At 42.6% G+C, this 20,618-nt stretch overlaps 1 protein-coding gene across 1 annotated transcript in view; it reads left to right on the top strand.

Moving 5' to 3' along the window:
* kcc (solute carrier family 12 member kcc) overlaps positions 1 to 20,618 on the top strand; it is a 123,200-nt gene that overhangs the window by 6,444 nt on the left and 96,138 nt on the right. Inside the window, exon 2 of the mRNA XM_089591734.1 lies at positions 8,411 to 8,467. Within this exon, the coding sequence (XP_089447860.1) occupies positions 8,411 to 8,467 (57 nt within the window). The remainder of the gene's footprint in view (positions 1 to 8,410; positions 8,468 to 20,618) is intronic.

Genomic DNA, 20,618 nt, shown 5'->3' with positions numbered 1-20,618 from the left:
CAGTTTTAACGCAGGGGTATCGACCGAGTTTTTCACCTTTTCAATCATGCACACGATTCGACAATGTTACAGTGAAAGAATTTCTTTTTTTTTTTTTAATTTTTTTACTTTATAGCATGTATAATTATGATTACTTGGATTGCAAAATAAATAAAATAAGGGTATAACCATTGATTGCTCCGTAAGCAAAAATCCATGTACAAAACTCTGATTAAAACAGTGAGAAAACACGTGCAATTACGCAGCAACAGATATAATATATAAGCGAAAATTATAGTTTATCCTAAAAAGCTTTCGATTAAATTAGGTATAGCAGTATGTGGCGCCCTCCAAGCTCGAACTACCTATATGTGCATCCTTGCTGCGGTAACCAGAGCTTTAGTTGGATTTCTAGCTCTGCTGATGCTTGCCTCGTAAGTTTGCTCCCAACGTTCCATCGGCTGTTGTCATATCCCTTTTTTTTTATATTTAAAAATATTTTAAATTAGCATCAGGATGTTCAAGTAATCATGTATGATATTGTTCCGAGAGATAGTGAGGCTTTTGTACCAATGTTGTGCCAATTTAAAAGGGGATTTAATATTGAATGGGAAAAGCTTAAATTATTCTTGAAACATCTACTTCAAAGCAAATCGTTTGAAATGCCGGTAACCACAGCTACATGAATACATGTACATACGTGAAAGTACTCATTAAAAAACTAAATTCTCTAGTTAGGAGAAAAAAAAAAAAACACCTTTTTTTCCTGTATGCAGGAACCAACATTTTTAGCCAAACCAATTCTACGGATTGAGATGAAAAATGCACCCACCTAAACCTAATTGGCACCCTCTTAAACTCGAACTGTTCAAAACTGAGGAATGTCGCATTTGAAAGTGCACTCGGCTCGACCATCATGTATTACGTATACTCCCTAACGTGTACACAATCAGCTTAACTGTACGCCTCGTCGGCGCTTCGTGTTTGGACTCTGCACTGGATTTGCATATGCGAATGACGTGAAATCTGTTGTCGTCGCGCCAGTATCAGTCGTTACGCGCGTTATTTAATCCATACCATGTCGATACAATATACCGATTCCTTCCTCCGAAATCACATTTATAGCGCATATCTTTCATTGAAGTAATTAAATAATTAATTGGCGAAAAAAATAAATTTTCTTGACGAAAATTGTACATATAGTATATATGCAACATATATATATAGGCGCGTCCAAGAATACACAAGTATGGAGAGTTCATAGAAAAGACGGGCCGGGCTTTCAAGTGAAATATTCAGGGTGAATGGAAAAGAGACACACTTTTCACTCGACAGAAGCCAGTGGGAGTAGGCGCGGCGGGAGCCCGATGCACTTGGGGGTTCCCCGGGTGTTTCCCTCTCCCGCGTGCACTTATACTTACGAACGATGCGCGTGTGCAACGGAAGCACCGCGGTGGAACCGCGTGCAGCCGGCCGAGCGCGTGTGGCAAGCTGCCAAGGGAAGAAACGGTGCATAATGTATAAATGTACAGTCATTGGGAAAAGGACGAAACAGGAGGTATAAGGTATACATACATATATATATACATATATATATGTGTATAGAGGGAGAGGAGGTAAAATGGTGCATCGCGAGCTGATCGGCGAGGAGGAACCGCGTTATTTATCATCGGCGAAAGTTGTTCCCGTGGGAGAGGTAAGATTTCCCAGCTTCGTACATTCTCGGTGAATTAACAACCGAGTCGTGCCAAGAAAGGCGCGCGTGCCGCGCTTTTCTCATCCTCCTCCTCCTTCTACACCCAAAGCGGGAATACATTTTCGGGGAGCTTACACGGAGTGGAGAGAGGGAGACAGTCGACGGCAGGGCGTCTTCTCTCTACCGTCGGCAATTGATTTTTTTTTTTCCCATCCTCACTTTTTTTGTAAATGCCTGGGGTAGGGGGGCTTTTGTTTTTGTCCTTTCGTCGAGTAAACGTCGTTTGCCCAAAGAGGGGGGAAAGGGGCGATTTACATACAGATTGCTCGCTCAATGGGTGGTACGATCGACTGCATGTAGTTACTGTGCAGGAGAGATCGAGTTTTTCTTTTTTTTTTTTTTTTTTTTTTTTTTTTTTTTTTTTTTTTTCAATTAAACATTCGCGAGATAAGAAAAAATAATCAAAGAGATGCATCGTCGCTTGCTCGTCTCGTTGCGATAAAAAATTGTAACGATTGTTACACGTAAGCGCCATCACGAGGTAAACGTCGTGGGCTTGATTGAAACGTTAACATATAATAATAATACATGTGTACAAAGTGCATTGGCATTATTGACTGCAAATATTTGCGAACATTGCGCGTCTGTTCGATTTATTATATACCCTATATCGTTGACGCGTTCGATGAGTTTCGTTCAAACGTAGGTTTTGTGATCGCTTTTTCCCTTATCTCTTGAGATTGAAAAATCTGATTATACGAAAGCAACAGCAACAATAATAATCTGCGTATCAAACGGATATTAGGTCTCGATTCTACATAGTAGTGGTGTACCCGTAGTCTACTTTTAGCTCTCATCTTAAGAGTAAAATCTGTCAAGGGGAAAAAGTGGGAGGAGGCGCGAAAAATTGATACTTTTCCGTATAGTTCCTCGGTTTTTGTTCGGTCGCAGGCATCAAGGGCGAGATATAGCCGCGCGTGAACATGGCGGCCGATCGGTGTCAAGTATCGGACGACAGCCAGAAAAGGCGAGAGGGTATTGGAGGGAGGAGGACAAGTAGCAAATCAAGGTTGCCAAACTGCGCGGCAATCGATAGGTCGATTCTTCTCTGGTCTCCTGGCTCGCAGGGGGTGAGGGAATCATTGCACATTACGTATAGAAGCAGAGGGACGTTTTTTTCCTCTCTGCGGTAACAATAATTATGGACTTTTTTTTTTACGTCGAAATCATTTGCTCGTTAGCGAAGTTCATCAGGGACATCTGTATTCTCTGGTTTACGAAAAATACGTCTGTGACCAAGTTTTTTTTCCTTTGATTCACTTTGTCTCCGCAGTTGAGCTATTATTTTACCGATACCGATCGAAAAAAAGTTTTGCGCTCGTTAAGCTGATGGGAGTACCAGACACGGCGTTTTTCTTTGTATACTCGCTCCGGTGGGAGATTCTCCGATAGAGCTGGTAATTAAGTTTGGAAAATATATTTCTCGTGCAGTGTATGTATACGAACACTCTTGTGGTCAAAGTCTCTCGTAGGTATGAAGGAATCCTCTCTAGAGTATCAAGTACACATTTCTTTAGGTATACACTCTTTCATACATGGGAACGTCCAAACTCGCAAGATTTGGATCTCTGTAAAAAAAATTATTTTTTTTAAACTATACACCCTTTGAAAAAAATATTTAAAAAAATTAAACTACTTGTAAATTACTTACAAATACAGCTATGTGAGCATTTGAAACACACCAAAGCTGTAGCTTTTGTTATGCAAATTGATGCGCGCAGTGGCATCGTACAAGAAATGCGCCATACGAGTCATTTGGAATCGTCATCGTCATCAATTGTCTGGGAGGCTCTATCATACATTTTACGCATGCAGTAGTTCTTTTCAATTCATTTTCATTCCTACACTCGTACTCGTACGCCAGCTGGACGTAATCGCTCCTATGTGTATTTTACCACGCTTTCCCACGCCATTCTTGAAAACTATTTAGTTGTCGATGATTGATGCACGTCACTTTCTTTTTTTTTTTTTTTTTTACTACCGTCACAACACCAATTAGCACGATAAACAAAAGACAAGATACCAAAAAGGTAGTAACTACATTACTCGAGAAATAACATTATAAAAATGCCACATTCCCGCATATCTGTCCGATCTTGTTTTCATGTATTCGCGTTACGCTCCTCTCTCTTTTTTCCTCTTTTGCACAATGGCTTTGTGTCAATTGCGCCTCGTCCGACCGAGCGATGGACAGACGCGAGCGCAACGTAATATCGCATACCTACACACACTCGCGGTTATTTATAAACATCTCCGGGGAGAGACACGCGTCGGATGAACGGAGGATCGTATTAATTTTCGTCCCTGTTTGTCCGTCGCTCTAATTCCGCCAATCAGATCGAATTGTCGAGGGAGAAAATGCACCGACCCAAGCTCCACATGTACAAATGTTTCTTTCTTTCTTTGCCTCTTCCCTCGCTTGAGCAACTCTCGTATTTTTTTTTTTTTTTTTTTTTTTTTTTTTCTCTACCACTCCCTTTTAACCACATAAATTTTAATGCTGCCTGTACGCACAAACTATTGTTTTTAAGCGTCGACGACGACAACAGGCTGTAGTTGAAATAAAAGACACTTCATCTTGATGTATGCAAATGCTTTCAGTAGCTGATTGCGCCTTCGGCCGCTGATTCAGACGGTACACATCTCTCGAGAGAAAGAAAGAAAGAGAAAGAGATAGATGGCTAAATAACAAATGCAGCAAAGTGGTTATCGAGACGCGCGCTAAAGTGCGCCTGACAGATCCAATTGATATGTATTACGCGCGTTGCGCGTGTGCGCTCATGAATTACGAGATGCGTGCGAGGACTTCTTGGTAATCGCTGGTGAATTAACTTTCTTTGGGACAATCTGCGGTTATTGGGGAAGGAGAAAATTCTTCGGTTGGTACAACAAGTAACAGTCGGTTAAACTGTAGCTTCTACAAAATCACGTAGATGTATGATTTAAAAATTTTTTTAATCTACATATAATTGTAAATTTAAAAAAAAAATCTAACCCAAGTTATTGCAATATTGTACAATCACGTTGGTTTTTTAGCACATACACAATCACGGAATCCATTACAAGTCTGGCAAATAAAACGCGTATGGGTATTATTTCAAAAATCGATCGAAATGAAAAAGCAAGGAGAAAACGAGCTTTGAAATGAAAAAGCTCTCCCACAATTTTCGTATGGCCGATATAACACGAGCGCACACGTTTAATTGCAGAGAGAGACGAATTTTTCGTCAAAGGTTCATATACATGACGGATGTCAAGTTGGGGTTTTGTGAAAACAAAAAAAAGTCAACAGCAGTGGTTTATATAATTATGTATTAGCTCAAAGGCATATACAGGGTGTGCACATGTATGAATCGAAAGTGTTCACGCGTCGTCTGGCGGAATTCTAGTTAGCGACGAAAAACAGCCCGACTCATTTTTTTTTGTGTCCGTGCGCTATGCCAACTCGGCGAGCTTCCCCCGCTCGAATCTTTTCGTCCCGTCATCTCATTTCGCGATGCACCGCGCGTACAATAATCCACACCCAGTAATTTTAAATTAAAATTGAGAGCGCGCGGTGGCTCGGTCGGCTAGGTTGTGGATTGGCACGCGGGAGACCGTGGTTCAATTCCCGGCCAGTGCGACTTTTACGGGCAAAGTACCTCTGTGTCTTTCACATGTGCTTTTTCACCACGCAATGCTCCTCGAGGAGGGTTTAGGCGACCTTCTCGCAGCAAATTTGCCTAATTCCCCCTACCCCCCTCCCAGTGATGGGAGGCCTCCCATCCCTCTTCCCTTCCTTCTCCCAAGTGCTAAGTGCCCATAGTAGTGCCCTTATTAAAAAGGAGCCGGACGTAGAGCACTATAATATAAAAAAAATAAAAAAAATAAAATAAATTAAAATTGCTCGTACATAGCTCGCTTTCCCTCTGATTGCTCTTTGGCAAGCCTCGCGCGTCCCGAGCTTAGCTATACTTATGGAATGTCGGAGAAAAAAAAATTCTCACGTATGAGATTTTTTACTCGTCATTCAAATAGAACCACCAAAAGTGTGAAAGCACAATATGCTTGTGGGTATACCCTCACCAAAGATTGTGAGAAAGAAAAGCTCGCCTGCATGTCTCTGATGTGCGTATACAATTAACCGCGACTCCAAGTCGACTGGCATTGTCGTCGATCGTCGTACCGATTAGGGCAGTTAAAAACAATTGTCCGGCTGTCGTTGTCGTCGCGGCATTTTCATATTATTCTCATGCCTCTGGCTTCATTACTCGAGTTAGCTCTCTCGGCAGGGAAATTGAAGGAAAATAATATTACAATTCAACGTATACATGGATAATTTATATAAAAGTGTATTAATTGTCAACAGACATGGGACGATATGTAGGTATCGCAGGAACGGTTTCACCCAAAGCTTACCTATAGGGTTACCTGGTGCAGTTTATCGGAGCATCGACAAAGAGGGTAAATCACGGCTTCGGTGAATCGATCGGGAGACTTGTGCCCGGCACGTGTGCTTGTTGTTGTTTATATTATGTTTGCGAGTGTGTGCGTGCATATACGTAGGTATAGTCCGTAAATGGGTGAGATGTAAATGATGCATCCTCCTCTTGCGTCATGAGATCGAATATGCATCGCGTTACAAATATAAACTCAACCGCGTATGAACTTAATGCCAGTGCGTGCTGGTGCGGCTTTACCGACTTACCGGTCATTATTTTTAGGATTACATTTTTCTCAATTTTTTTTTTTTTTTTGATGAAAAATAATTTTATTTATTCACACTTTCTTGTCGAGGAACCCTGGAATCGGTGGATAATAATGATAATTATTTTTTGTACAGCATGTGTTACGTGTGTTTTCACAAAGAGTTGAAAAGTTCTAGTGTAGGATTTTTTTGTATGAATGATGAAGTTTAACAAAAAAAAAAAAAAAAAAAAAAAAATTCAATCGGTATGTCCAGTAGATAAACCGAGTGGCAGTAAATAAGAGTTTCAGAAAGTTTTGTGCCAATCGATAGACATCGATTTTTTTTCTTCTCTTTTTAAAAATACCTATCTACGTTTGAATGAAAAAAAAAAAAAAAAAAAAAAAAAAAAAGAGAGAGAGAGTTTCGCCAAAGAGTGTATTTTTTTATCGGGAATCGTCTGTGCATTCGTACATACGCGAAGACTGTCCGAACGACAAATCGAAGATTCCATCGAGCAGTAAGTAGGGCTGCTCTCTAATAAAATTAAAAGAATTTAATTGAATTTATCGCAGCAGCAGCGCCAGTAGTGCCAACTTTAATGACATAAGCTTCTGGAGGTCGAGAATTTCCGCGGCTCTATATACCACCTTGCTGCTCCACTATACCACTGCAGATGGTGATGAATTAATCACACGTCCGACTATCCGGCAATCGATCACACAAACATTTTTCTTACGACTCGTAACAAGATTTATCCACTGTTTAAAAAGACAAAAATTATTTCCTAAAAAAACGGAAAATCTACTTTTCCACGATCCAAGGAAAAATAATTATTTCAGCAATTACAACGAATGTACATATTATTATAAACAAAAAAATTTCTGTTATTTTACAGATGAGTGTTTTGCAACCACTTTGAGTTTCGATACCTGAAAGGTATTTAACTTACCCTCAATCAATGGATTATTATACATAGGTACCAAGTAAACGTCTCGCTCTCAACTGTGGATTACATGTACATTTTTTACCCGTGATCTACCTGATATTACAAAAAACAATTAGCCGGTGGGACGTTTGAAACAGCGAATAATATAAGAAAAAAAAGACCAAATGCATCTGGCACAAGAGAGCTATATATAGTATATACAGGTTTTATTGCATAATGTATCCGTACGGGAGATATTTTAGAAAGAGAAAAAGAGGGGGTGGAGCAGTATAGGTAGCGCATCCCAATCGCGAGGGGTTTCATCGACCGACTCTGCCAGGTAGGTTGCACGTATAGATGCCTATACCACCACCACTGGGGTGGAGCTTAACCTATACGCGTCAGCACCTCTTATTTTAATTCCTTTTTTTTTTTCCTTCCATTGAATGCAAAACTGTAGTATGTACGTGCGTAGGTCTCCGACCATACATGTTGTGTGACCTCAAGGTCGGAGCACGAAACTTGTCGTCGGGAATAACAAGAGAGGCACAAACAACGTATGCGATCAATTAAGTGGCTCGATGAGCTTCGTCGTGCTTTAATGAATTCCCCTCCTTTCCCCGCTGTTGGCGTTGATTTCTTGCTTATGGGCTGTACTATTTTTCAACCTGTCACGTACAATCTTGATAAGTACCCTGGTTTTGTGATGCCAAAACTTTGTTATAAGGGCATGTTGAAGAATCCGAGGTACTCAAGGATTTTTCCTTACTTTTTTTTATGCGTCAAAGACAAAAGTATTGCCCGAATGATTTAGACAAACAAACAAATTTCTCACAAGTTCCTCAAGATTTATTGAATTTTCGAATTTCTCTTCATTAACCTGTTTGAGTTGTGTTTCATTTTGTTATACAAACACAAATGATGTGTATTGGTTTGTATACAGTATTTTTCAAAAATCTTAACGAAAAGACAAAGGTAACAAACTGTGGTGATAAAAAGATAATAATTAAAATATTGCATGAAGCCGTGCGAAAAACATATTGGAGGTACAGTTCGATAACATGTACAATTTTCTGTGCAGATCAGCCACTGAATGGGACGCAGCTGGAACTTCTCGTCGAGTCGCCCACAAGTCCATGTGAGTTTTTGCACAAATCTTCTTTTTCTTTTTATTAATTTACTTGTATAAAAGATTGTACATCACCAATAGGGGTACACCCGTTGTTTACACAAGCAGCTTCTTTTCTGCTACTTTACCATTGCATCAAAATGTTATTTGCCATCAAGTTATCGTTCACGTACAGTATTTTTTATCAACCAATTGAAATGGAATATTTGTTTAAGCTATTTCTAAAAATCAAAACTTGAAAAGTTTATTAATGAAATTAAGTCGGGATCAGTCATGGAGAGCCAAAAAAGGGGGATGCTCGACACATCAAAATGATGCTAAATTTTAGAAAAAAAGTCCCATATTCGTAAAACGAAGGAGTCGTAGCATTTTTCAAGCTTATCCCCGAAAAAACGTTTGCGTCCCCACCTCCATCATTAAACAACAACAACAACAACAATAGAGGAAATTTATAAATGCTCGAATTATATTTGCCACTTGTCTCGCGATGGAAGTACACACACGTCGAAGCAGATTCAGATCATTTATTATCTCGAGCCGGCGGAAATCGATTCACCCCCCCCCCTCCACCCATTAAAATTCAACGCCCGAGTCCTCGTCTGTCGTTTATCTCGCTCAACTATCCAATGGTATATTACCTACCATTTTTTTCTTTCTTTTCTTCTTGTTTTCGTGAAAATTAGTCTTCCGAGACCAAAGAGGAGCACCTACATAAAATTTGTTGTGAAATGGATTACAATATTGTACCGAAAAGAAAAGAAATAAAAAAAAAAAAAAAACGAAGGTACCAGCAAAACCGCACCATGCGACCGACATTCGGTAGATTTCAAGCGAAAAATCTCGATTTTCGCGTCAAACGCAGCACCAAATACCGCAATACACGGAACGTTTGACTCGTACACGGTGTACTGTCGAGGAGCGGGGAAAAAGAGAGATCCGAACAAAGCCAACGAAAGAGTCACAACCACTTTAAAAAAAAAAGCTGCGCGAGCTCTTACTGTCTCCTTCTGTTCATCCCCCGTAACGCCCTGTACCGTGTATATTATTATATAGACTATAGACCAACTTTATGCGATCGCCGCTCCATTATCACCGGCTCTCTCGAACTTTCTTTTTGTATGCAGCTCGAAAGACGAAGACGTCTCGTACAGAAGAAGAAGGATACATGAAAGTCGCTCTGCTCACCAAACTTTTTTGGATTTCCTGCTGCCACTGGGATTCCCGAGGTATTATCTTTCTACCGTTCGACACTCTTGGCACGTACCCATAAATCCACCTTCCCACTTTCCTTGAGCAGCTTGTACATACGCGGGAGGTTTTATTGTGTTTATCGGTACCCCGTGTGCTCCATTGGCTGGAATTTGCTTTTTTTTTGTGCTCCGCAAGCGCGAAAAAGTACTTCCATCGAGATTAAAGCTCCCTGCAGTGTACAGGAAAGGAAGGCACGAGCGGTGAGTTTGCGTTTGAAAATACAGCTATCATGCATAAGGGTTTTATTAATCCCATGTTCGACAATAAGCGCGCGAGGCTGCGTAAATATACAATGTATACAGCTATACCTGTACGAGTCCGCTCCATAATATTGCGCGTTGTTCTCGTCCATCGGATTATCGTACGTGTGCGCGGGGGCGTATAGCGCAAAGGGCGAGACTTGTTTCGGGGGAAGCGAGCATATATACACTGATCCCCGAACGACCTACTTCTTCCGGCGTGCGTGTGTGTACGCGCGCTTGTGCATCGACATCACGTGCCTCCGGACGATCATCGTCGCTGGGTCGGTCTTTTCGAAGACTGGAAAAACATTGGTGCGGGGATTCAAGTGTGTCCCAAACTACGCGCGGCTCTGCTACTTGGACAAGTTTCGATTGTTTCGGACGTATACATTATACAACAAATGTATACAAGTAACAACAAGTGCAAGCGCTGAAGAAAAATAAAAGTGCGACATTACAAAACGCGGTGGTTTGAAAGGAATTTTTTTTTTAGATGTATAGAAGCTGCGAGAGCGGGAGAGTTGAAAAGGCACACGAGAAATTTGAAATATCGCGGGGCCGCCAATATATATATATGTAGTTTGGCGATCGAAGCGAGGATTGGTGCTCTCGCAATTTGGCACGATTTTGCCGGCGCGGAATCGCATTTCCATCGATTCCGAATAAAAAAATATGCTTTTCAATAACTTTAACGGCACTGGATTGTATATATTATGGTCCCTCATTGTTGTTTGACGCGCGACGCGCATATATATTTTGTGAGCATTCGAGCAGAGCTTTTCCCAACTAAACTCCGAACTTGCAAACGCACATGGTTATATTGTTTTGTTTCCCACCGTGGAGGGAGACTGGGCGTTTTTTTTTCCCAAACTTACGAAGGAACCGCCACGTCATGGCGCAATTCCAATGTAAAGGCATCCAACATTTTCCCCCGTCAAGTGGACTTGCAAGACTCGATACATGGCGAGGAGGCTATGTCATATAGGTGACGGGATTAACACTGCCATCAGGGCATACGGATATACGAACCCATGGCAGTGGTAGTAGTTTCAAACTAATTTCCCTTCAGCCGCAGCTGCGGAATCGTACATCGGCAGATGCACCAACGGAAGCACTATACGTCTCTTCAAGGGGGAGTAGGACAAAGGGCGATCGCAAGTCCAGCAAGAGTTTGCTCTTCCTCTCCATGGACGTAGACACTCTGCCACCCTCTCCTATTCCACCGCAGTATAGTTTTATATACATTTGAATCGAAGGAACGAGGGAGAGGAGCTTTCGTCTGAATATTCAGTAGGGAGGATTCGTTATACGTTGGTCCTGCGCCCCTCTTCACCCTTTGCTCTTCTGCAGCTGTTGGTTACTTGGGCAACTATTTATTTATTTTGTTTTGTTTTTTTATAAACTCAGGTACATGGCTGTTTCAGCTCCAACTATTTTTCGTTCGCTGTAGCACACGTCCATTCGTAATTGCGTTTACTTCCAAACTAAATTTACGGTACACGAGAAATGTGGAACAAAAAAGGAAAAAGCAAACCAAAAATCGTTCGTCCGCTGAAAAACGGTGCACTAATTTCATCAGCCCCGCCTCGGTTGGGCATACATATATGTCGATCACGCTCCTCTTCCGACCGACGGCGAGTCTGACATTCTCTCGTCAAACGTGGAAAAAAAAAAAAAAAAAAAAAAAAAAAAGTATAGGTATGTATGCGTTGTCGTGTCCATCTATTGGCTGGGAAGCGTTTGGCGGCCAATTCGTCCATGCCGTGGCATATCGTATACACGCGTACATATTATACTTAATACACAGAAGAATCAAAAGCATATGTTATAATAATATATAACGGACGCGACTCTGGATGGCGGCGGGCGCTCGTGCGAGGCGATAAATTGAGCGAGAGGAGATGGGTATCATCTGTGCTCGGAAACGAGTGAGAGAGAGAGAGAGAGGAGGCAAGAGATGACCGTGTACTGATTGATTAACCTTCATTGTACGCGTGTACATCGCGGGCTATGGCCCCTCCCTACCGCCGATGTTATAACGTAATTGGAGATTTGTGTGCAGCTGATCATCGCGCGTACATATATAGTGTAATTTGTGGTTCAGGCTCGCGTGCGTGTGTGTTTGGATGATATACAAGTATTGCATGTATACGTACCGAGTCATTGTTTGTTGTAGCTGCGGGTAATGAAGTACTTTGTCAATGTACGTTGGTTCAAAAGATTGTTTTTTTCATTTTTTTTTTTTTTTCTCGATAGCTCAAGGTTTGCAGTTTGCAAAAAAACAATGTCGCCCTTCCAATTGTCTAATTTATTCGACTTTATTTATTTATTTATTTATTTTTTTTTTTCGTAAACTCAGCCATTTGTGATCAGATGGCACGTTTTTTTAAGCTATTAGGCTACTCCTCAAAATCCCTTCTTTTTATCTTAAACAAGTAGATTGCTTGTTCGCGTATTTCCCGCGTCACTTTGATGACTCTTATTTTTCACCTTAGGTACGATGATTGACAACGTGGAAAAAATTCAAACAAAAATCTATGACAAAGTAAAAATCGTCGTATTTTATTTTTAACGAGGCTATGTTATGTAGTTCCAAGGTTCCACCCTCGATGAAAGTCCCTAAGTTGTTCTTATTGTTTGGAAAGGGGCAAGACATTAACTTTGTCACGACTTCCCGGGTCAAATCGACTTTTGTATAATCTATCCGCAAAATCACGCGACGAGTTCCCCCGTACCTTTTCCCTTTGCACCCTGAAAGTATTGGAGAGAAAAAACAAGAATATAACAGTTTGTGTGACCCGTCGTTCAAGTGTCAAGGTCACGTCGACGATGGTCGTAACGTCCTATGCGCCTGTGAGACGAGAAAACTGCCTCACAGTCACGACCTTGTACGAGCAGGAGAATGAGGGGGGAGGATAATTTTTTTTTTATGGTAGCCTCGCCCAACAGTGGCGACAGAAGCAGTGCAGACGCGATGCTATCGTTGCACGCGTCTGACCATATCGACTCGCTTTCGCACACCCCCTTCTTCTGTAGGGGTTTGCGTTCCAGCTCAGTGGAAATTGAAAACGTTTACTTTCACTCACGATTTAAGGCAGTTTGTGATAAAAGTCTTTTTTTTTTTTTTTTAATTTTTATTTACACCTCTTTATTGAAACTTAGGGTATTTAGGTATAATTCAATAAAGATCTTATGTACTTTGAAAGGTCTAGTCTCGCATTTTAACATTTTTGCGTCGAAAATTAATTTTTTCAATTGATTTAATCATACCGATTGCATGGAAAATTAACATTTGATGGAACGTGAGACTCAAAGATCTTACCCTGATCATTTTTGAATCGCGTCAAAATAATTATGTTGTTAAAATTCCATGCAACTCGTGGTCATCCCTATCTATATACTTCAAATACCAATGACCAACATTTTGAATAAAATGTGAAAATATATGTCACGTACAACGTGCGAAAAGTCAACGTCTCATAAGTACGTGTCTTGATAAATCGCAAAATATTTTCTCGATTATTTCTCAATGATGGTTGCGATGTGCAACGCTTGTGTTTATCACACTTTACACAATCCGTGCACGTAGGAATGGAAAATTTTGCCAAAAAAAAAAAAAAAAAAAAAAAAAGTACACCGATCGATATGCGTCGTCGACGTTGCAAAATAACCGCTAAAGTATAAATCACCGGCCAACGCTTGTGATGATTTATACGAACGTGACGGTGACAACAACACACAACCACGCCCGAATCGACTTATTTTTCGTCCCCTCCCCCCCTCCCCCATTCCAGGCAACTCGTAAAATATAGTTTCAAGAACAAAAGCGAGGTTACGGGCACACGAGCTGCACCAAGGTACATCCACATCGATTGAACTTGAATTTTCTCTCTCTCTCTCTCTCTCTCTCTCGCCCCCCCCCCCCCTGAACCAATACACTTCGATTCGCCGAAAGGAAAAAGCACAAACATTTCACCCACGCCAACGGTCGGAGGAGCATCAAAGGAGCGCCCCCTCCGGTAAATCAGACCGTCGTCGCCGCGGTCGTCAATCACGCCTACGCGCGGCTGGAAAACACTGGCGAATCAGCATATCGATTTTCAAGAAAGTCCTATAACTCACTCCAACGTGTCTCCCACGGCAGGGAGAGAGTACGTGCACAGCAAAAACAGAGAGATAGAGAGAGTCCTCCTGCTCGAGGCCCTGAACTACAGCCCCATCAGCCGGTGGTCCGGCTTATTCATATATGTATAAGTGTAGGCCTCGATCGTTAACTGACGCTCGGCATGCGAACCCTTTACGTATACCCTACACGCGTATAAGATCGACAGTCGCCGAGCGTCTGACTGAACGATGACCGGCTCCCCTTGCTCGCGCACGCGCCACCTGTCCTTGAGGCTACACATTGCATGAATACGCTATGTGTGCATATTATATATACAGCCGTGGTCATTTTGCTGCGCCGAGTGCGATCGTTATCGCCTCTGTTGGCCTCGTATTGTGTATATGTATACATACCTCTGTGTGTTGTGATTGCTAGGAAGCGATTTCCCCCTTTAACGGTCGTGTCCTCGAAACTTTTACGGATTACTCGTCAGTCGACGCCGCAGATATTGATTCTCTCCGCGATTATTGCTGTGGATTCGCGGGAAAGCTCGACGGGCGTGGATTCAAACCGATTTGTGGGGGCGCGATTGACGGTCTCCTGGTGCGGGACGTGTGAAAGGTCGGACGTTTTTTTTTTCCTTCCCTCCTGCCCGACCGACGTGTGCGATGTCTATCGTGTCTTTCTCGACCAAGCCACGCGTGTTCAAAGTATTTATATGTCTTCGATGGTAATTGTGATAGGTCTATTCCTCGTCATCGGGGGGAAAAAAAAAAAAAAGGTTTGGATATTAAATCGCTGCTCGCTCTCGGTATTTGCGTCAAACGGAAGAACAAAGTGTTTAATGGCACACGAGCAGTGCACCGAGGAGCTTTTGCGCTACCCCCCGCAATCAAGTGAATGCTCGGCCTCTATTACCTACATCCCTAAAGGGGTAAAAACAGTCGGGTCGCTCGGATTGATCCGAGAAATTCCGCGTTGGCGATCGTTCACCAAAACTTTGAGTCGCTCCGGGAATTCGCGATCGAGTTTGATGCGTGTGTTACATATATATATATACGTACGAAGGAATCGAGAGCACGAGGCGTCGAGCTGCCACTGTCATATACTATACCGTAGGTGGAATTTTCTCATCTGCAAGTGAAGGGAGAAACGATGTTAAAGGGATATAGCGCGTGCTCTATATATTATATTTACACCTTTTTTTTAGTTTGTTATTTACGCGTCACGACTAGAGAGCGTTGAGAGTTTGCTTTTATACAATGGCGCTTTTTATTTTTTTTCTTTCTTGTCAAAGTTGAATGAATTACGTGGGTATTTTGTTGCAGTCTACTGGCGCTGTAAAGCTTCTTTTGTGGAATTTACGGCGCAAACGAGGGAGCGAATGAAACAAACAAGAAAACGTTGACAATTTGCGCGAAAAACTCAGCTTTTTCCTATATCCAAATTAAATGTTTGTTGCGCTGCATAGGTACACTTTCTACAGTCTAAAACACACGCACTGTGATATTTGGTCATATTTTTTATATTATTTATTTCACACGATTTATACGCTGCTGGCTCGATCGATGGACATTTTATTATCATCCATAATGATACTTTTCAACAACGTAAGTCAAAAGTCTATTTTACGTTTTTTTTTTTTTTCTTTATTCAAGAATCCAGACTAAACTCCGAAGTGAACCATCGGGCCTTTATAGCAGCAGAGCGAGAAAACAAAAAAACAAAGGCGGCATTTAGGTGCTCTCAAAACCCTCTCCGTGCATCGTATCTCCCTGCTCGTCCTCGATAAACCCTCGGCAGCCTCATCCCCGGGGGGAAAATTCGGATTTCGCAATGACGCGCATCCCGTCGTCGGCCTTACCGCTCCATCATTTTCCGGACGTATGAAAATGAATTTCCGCTCGCCTGCAGCTACGTGGGATCAAGCTGTGTACAGTCGCGGGTGGCCCGTCGAGCGAGAAGGGGCTCTCGATCGTCAAATTAAATCTCGAACGAAACGAGCGAGCGAGAGCTATATAGCTTGGGGCTCTCCGTCCCTCCTTTTGTACATCTTCGTTTTATCAGGTGCTGCACACGCCGCATATACAAATATATATATACTCTTGGTATTTTATCATGCACAATAACAATAAATACTTGGAGGATTTATTTCACTCGTGGAGCTTGGGCACAGTTATTTCATGGATTTTTTGACCCTTGGAAATAAAACAAAAAATTTTCTTTTTCATTACAATTTATAACATGGTACATGGAAACATATTTTTCAAGAAAAAGTGGTGAAAAAATGTTTGATAAATAATGAAATTGACTATAAAAGAGTTATTTGTCTTTTGAATTTTTTTTTTTTTCTTTTAAAATGTAAAGAATTTCGTTTTTTGCCAAGTAGGTACTGTGTTTAAGAATAACGATGGAGAAAAAAAAAAAAAATCACCGGTAAAAACGTTTTTGCGAAATAATAAAAAAGAAAGAGTATCGGAGCTCTATACCTCCTGCAACTCGATCTACAAAATTCCTGTGCACAGCTCCGCACTATTTTCCTCCCCCTCCGGAGGATATTATATGATGCTTTCATTTTTTCCCGAGTCGCTCCCCGCGTCGGGGCAATAAATCCGTATAATATGTAATATATTTCTCTCGACTCCCCCTCCTCCTCTGGTCTTTTCATTCGAGTCGCACACACGTGTACGCACGGCTCTCCGTGATAGGATTTACTCGTATACGCGCGAGGCTGCTAGATGGGACTTACGACAGTCGTCGTGTGAAGCTCTCGCCTCATACTTCCTTCCTCCCTCCCTCGTCCCGGGAAGCTCGTTCGTAAAGCAATTCGCGCGTGCCCCGGTGCCCCTATTCATCGATTTTTATTTCGCGTTACCTACCCTTGGGTGTTTTTATTCCTTTTTTTTTTTTTTTTTTAACTCACGCTGCGCGGATATAAAAATATTACCACTGCTCCGTATACGCGCGTAAATCTTCTCCGGCTCTCGAACAATATGTAGCTGAGACTCTACTTATTTGAATGCTTTATTTTTAAAAGGGAGATGTTCCCGCTTGGGAGGCACTTTTCATTCGCGAGGATTTGAGAGAGCATCCCCCCCCCCATCCCAAAAAAAAGTACGAGCAAACGCTTGTCTTGAAAATCACGAGGAGGAACGCGTATTGTATACAGTCGAAGCAGAGTACGCGATTCCCTAGCGGAGGAAATGTGAAAAAGGGGAGTGTGTATACAATATTTGAAAGACGATTCTGCTCGTAAAAAACACGGGTCTCTTTCTTTTTGTACGTATTTTATCCACACGAGCGTCTGCGAGGTCATGTGGTGGAACGTATGGGCCAAGTTTACCATTAATTTACAAGCAAATGGCTTAATGGCACACGCTCGCTTTCCCCAATGTTTGAGAGCACATATGAGCTTTTTCCCTTCATTTTTCTCACATTCCTTTTGTTTTTCTGCGTATGCAAAGCGCTGAAATCATCTCAATGGGAGAAAAGATTATCTGTTTTTTTTTTTCCCCCCGAGTTTACATTTCGCGGTTAACGCGAGTTTCATAATATCCCATCTCCTTTTTTTTTTTTTTTTTCAAGTAAAATAATCCAATAAACCCTGTGCACTTTCCCCGAGAAATTCATGTATAAATATTTTCACTCCGCGCTTCTTCGTGTATAACATAATATATACACTCTGGTGAAATTAAACGCGTCTCTGCCGCTCATATTACACGTGTACACACTCGTATAAGTACACCCAGGTACGACTGTACATTGAATCGTCGACTCGGCTGAAAATGAAGAAAAAAAAGCTCAGACGGTCACACATGCATGTTATACTACGCGTACAAAAGAGGGGGGGGAGGAGGTTAAACGGACGCGGGGGTGTTTTAAAAGCACGTGTCGCGGTGGGCTCGAGAATGGTATACGAAAGGAAAAAAAAAGGAGCAAGTCCTCGACGAAGGGGGGGAGGGGGGGGAGAAAAAAAGCTCCGTGTATGTATCACAACGGTGCGGTATACAAAAGCAGGCGTCCGTTTATTGACGCGCGAGCAAAACAATCGTCCTCGGTATAAGCAAACCATTGCCATTGGTGTGCGCACTGCACACTGCTCCTCTCTGCAGGCGACTCGATCGGTCCTTGCTCAAATAACGATGACAGTATACACATACATACATACGTGCACGGAGAAAAGATAAAGAGACTCTCTCAGTGCAGCTGCTAAAAGTGCCAAACGGGTCCTCGTAACCTATTTTCCGAGAGAGGAGATTGCTCTCGTTAATGTACCTCGAGTATATATATATATATACGTGTATACAGCGGCTCATCCCCTTGGAGCGGTACCCCCTCTACAGAGAGGGAGCCTTTGGCGGATGCCAGTCGATTCCAACTGGTTCGCCGTCGTCGACAAAAACAGAGGAGCCGGACGTTAATTGCCCGGGGTAGTAAAGGGCCGTCGCGCTGCTTTTCTCTCGAGCCCAGACGGAGAGAGAGAGATAAAGTTGTATATACACCATCGTTCATTCATTGTACAGTTATACACGATACAATGTGTGGATTCCTTCTACGTATTGATTTATTTATTTGTGATATATACATCGTTCATGATTGCCTATATTGTGTCCTGTTGCAACTGTATGTATAGGATGGACAAGGTTGTTTATTTTAGCGCTTCGTTAAAGACATACCAAGTTCACGTACACCTTGACGCGTGAATTGTTGATAGCCTCGGCCTTGAATCGATTAAGGTCGAATCGACGATGACCCAACGTCCATAAGAATATAATGATTGTCGATTCGTTATACGCAAAGTGTCCTCCTCGTCGTGATTATTTAAAAATCTTCAACTGCGTGAACATAGAGAACCAAAGAAATCATTCTTCTTCCGTCATTGGTTTCGGTTCACCAATGTTTTTCTTCCAAAGTCGTAGAACCACAATACTTGCACGAATCAGAATAACCGATTGGAGGGAAAATAAAAAAAAATCTTTCTCTCTTGACTTGTGATGTTTTACGCCAACGCCTCGAGACAGTGTAATATATTACCTATAAACATGCTTATACGGGTGGATGAACCTTCGCGAATCTCATTTAAGGCGTATACGCTACACCTTCCCCCCACGCGAGGAAAAGGAAGCGGGGCTATTCGTGTATACCCCGCCGCGCGATTCTTCATTTGGCGCGCGCGACAATAGAGCCGCTGAAATCCTACAACCACGGATAAGACCCCCTCTCGTGTACACGCACACACGGTATGGAAAAAAAAGAGCTCTAACATCGGGAATCTGCTACAGGTATACATACGCATGGAAACTCGTGTATATAGCGATGCTCTCGGGCTGCAGGGGGTGGAACACACATCAATCTGAATTTTCTCGCCGATTGGAGTCCAAGCTCGATTCACCCAGTTTTAAACGAAAAGGAGGGGATCGATAATTGCCTTTCGAGGCGAGTTTCGGCAAGGGCCGAGGCGTTAATTAGACATCGGGGCCGCGCCTCTAATTGAGAGCCGTGGACCACAAGATATAAATACATATGGACTAGATTTTCAATCTCTCTGCAGCGTAGAGTCCCCTTTTTATGGCATCCTGTTCTAGATTCCCGATAAACAAAAATACACGCAACTAGGTGTATGACAGCGCAACACGTGATGTCCATTGGCACGTAATATCATCGTCAAAAGCGCCCTTTGAACGGACAAACGCCACCCCCGGCGATCCATCTGAATTCATCGAGCACGAAAAGGCGGGCTTTTTAAAATTAGCCATCCCCTTCCTTCCATCGCATGTATAATATACGTGTAGGTGCTGGTGACGTGATCGATGCCCGTCCAGGTGGACGCGCGTACACGTATGGCGCAATCCATACACACGCACACGGCCAATAGATGAGACACCCACGCGCCCACCGCCGACATGCGTCACTCTTCCTCCCTCCGTGGGACATTTGTATGCGATAAATACCGGATGCGTGAGTGCAAAAAAGGAAGCGCTAGCCACCTAATTATATAGGTACGCAAAAGCTCCAAAGTCGTCGTCGAAGCCAACGGTACAGGGGGAGGGGGATGGAACAAACAGCTATGTAGGATGTAAGAGTTGGGGGGGGGTAGAGCTGGATTATAGGTTGTACGTGACTCCCCCCGTGTGTGTCTCCGAGAGGGGCTCTTTGGTACACACACATACGTGCCTACCTATATATTTATTAAGGTGGTCGTCGTCGCCATCACACCAGCACCGGTATAGCAGGTGAGCGAGGCGTATATAAGAGAATAGGGGGGAAAAGCAAGCATGTATAGCCAAGCGAAGAGAGAGAGAGAGAAAGAGGACGGGAGGCGCGCGCGCTAATACCTATCCACCCACCCCCGTGTCATACCTGTATATACCTATATACCGAGGGTAACGCGGCTCGGCTGCCGCCAGACCGACTGAAACCACTTGCCTTGCCGCTGCTCTTTCTAGCCGGTCAAGCTCCACGGCGCGCTATCGCCGTATTTATACTCTTCGAACCTCGTGTGTATACATATATAACACCCTATACACTTGTTTACCACCGTTTTGTGTGTGCTCGCTTAAGG

The sequence above is a fragment of the Copidosoma floridanum genome, unplaced genomic scaffold (genome assembly GCF_036245765.1).
Source record: "Copidosoma floridanum isolate Cflo_tuat_1 unplaced genomic scaffold, Cflo_Japanese_pri ptg000013l, whole genome shotgun sequence".
Taxonomy (NCBI): Eukaryota; Metazoa; Arthropoda; class Insecta; order Hymenoptera; family Encyrtidae; genus Copidosoma; species Copidosoma floridanum.
This window is presented reverse-complemented; position numbering and strand designations above follow the sequence as displayed.